General features: G+C 39.8%; 1 protein-coding gene across 1 annotated transcript; it reads left to right on the forward strand.

Annotated features, from left to right (window-relative positions):
- Positions 1 to 282: 282 nt before the first annotated feature.
- On the forward strand, positions 283 to 870 carry LOC118749845 (complement component 1 Q subcomponent-binding protein, mitochondrial-like). Its single transcript, XM_036484625.1, has one exon. It carries the CDS (start codon positions 522 to 524, stop codon positions 858 to 860), a length of 339 nt encoding a protein of 112 aa, XP_036340518.1. The 5' UTR covers positions 283 to 521; the 3' UTR covers positions 861 to 870.
- The last annotated feature ends 220 nt before the right edge of the window (positions 871 to 1,090 follow it).

Genomic DNA, 1,090 nt, shown 5'->3' on the forward strand with positions numbered 1-1,090 from the left:
ATTGGTACAAATGTCAGAAGCCATTCAAGGTGCATTTATACAATGGAAAGCGTATACATACATATGTACATTTTTTCATTGCAAAAAATGTCAGAATGAATTCAATGGAAATCCGTATACATACACGGCGAATTCATATTTCTTTTCAATTGTAATACTTTTTCTGGCACGCGGCGGTTGTGTAATCTGAAGATTAGGTGAGTATGTGAAAAATATTGTATTATATAGCTGTGTTTGAATGTAATTCTTTCTTAATTACAGGAGGTTGCTTGGCATAATTTCTGCTGGTGTTATTTTCCGGAAAAATAAGACCAACATGAACACCCATGAGGTTAAAATAAAAGAGTTGACTGCAGCGGATGCATTTGTCAACGCAATTTTGACTAAATTGAGTGGAACAGATGAATAATGCAACAAAAAATCGGTGCCTCGTTTCGGTAGCAGCCTAATTGCTGCAAATTCATCGAACGCATCAAAAGAATGTATTTGGCAGGCATGATTTTACTCGAACGCTCTAGCACATGTTCGAAAATCCTGAAGCTTCGGGTTCATTGCAAAAGTCCAGCTTGAGCTACGGCGGCGCCAAGCACATGCACACCAAGGGTGAACGTGAGCTTGTCGAATTCCTTACTGACGAAATTTTGGCTGAACGTAAATCACCAAATATTTCGACGAATCCCACCACTTTGGATAGCTTCAGCGTTAAGCGGGTTGACGGTGATGTGGAATTAACCAAGAAGAGTGATACGGAGAGCATCGTCATAAATTTCACTGCCAACCACACTGTAGACCCTGAAGATGAGCCTGAACTGGATCTCAATGCTGAAATCGGTAAGATGCGTAGCAAAACCACGCTTTGAAGTGGATATTGTTAAGGGCCCTATCACATTGTCATTTACATGCGCGTTCTTTTAGGGCACACTAGGGATGGGTAGTGGGGGGTTGAAATTCAATTTTTTCCGAATTTCGAACATTGCCCAACCATTCGATTATTCGATTCGAAATTCGGTGGTGCAAATTCGATGTTCCAAAATTTTTTTTTTATTTCAACTTCTTAATCGAGTTCGAGGTGTCAAATTCAAATAATCGC

Source organism: Rhagoletis pomonella, unplaced genomic scaffold (genome assembly GCF_013731165.1).
Source record: "Rhagoletis pomonella isolate Grant_MI unplaced genomic scaffold, Rhpom_1.0 Rhpom_scaffold_00066, whole genome shotgun sequence".
Taxonomy (NCBI): Eukaryota; Metazoa; Arthropoda; class Insecta; order Diptera; family Tephritidae; genus Rhagoletis; species Rhagoletis pomonella.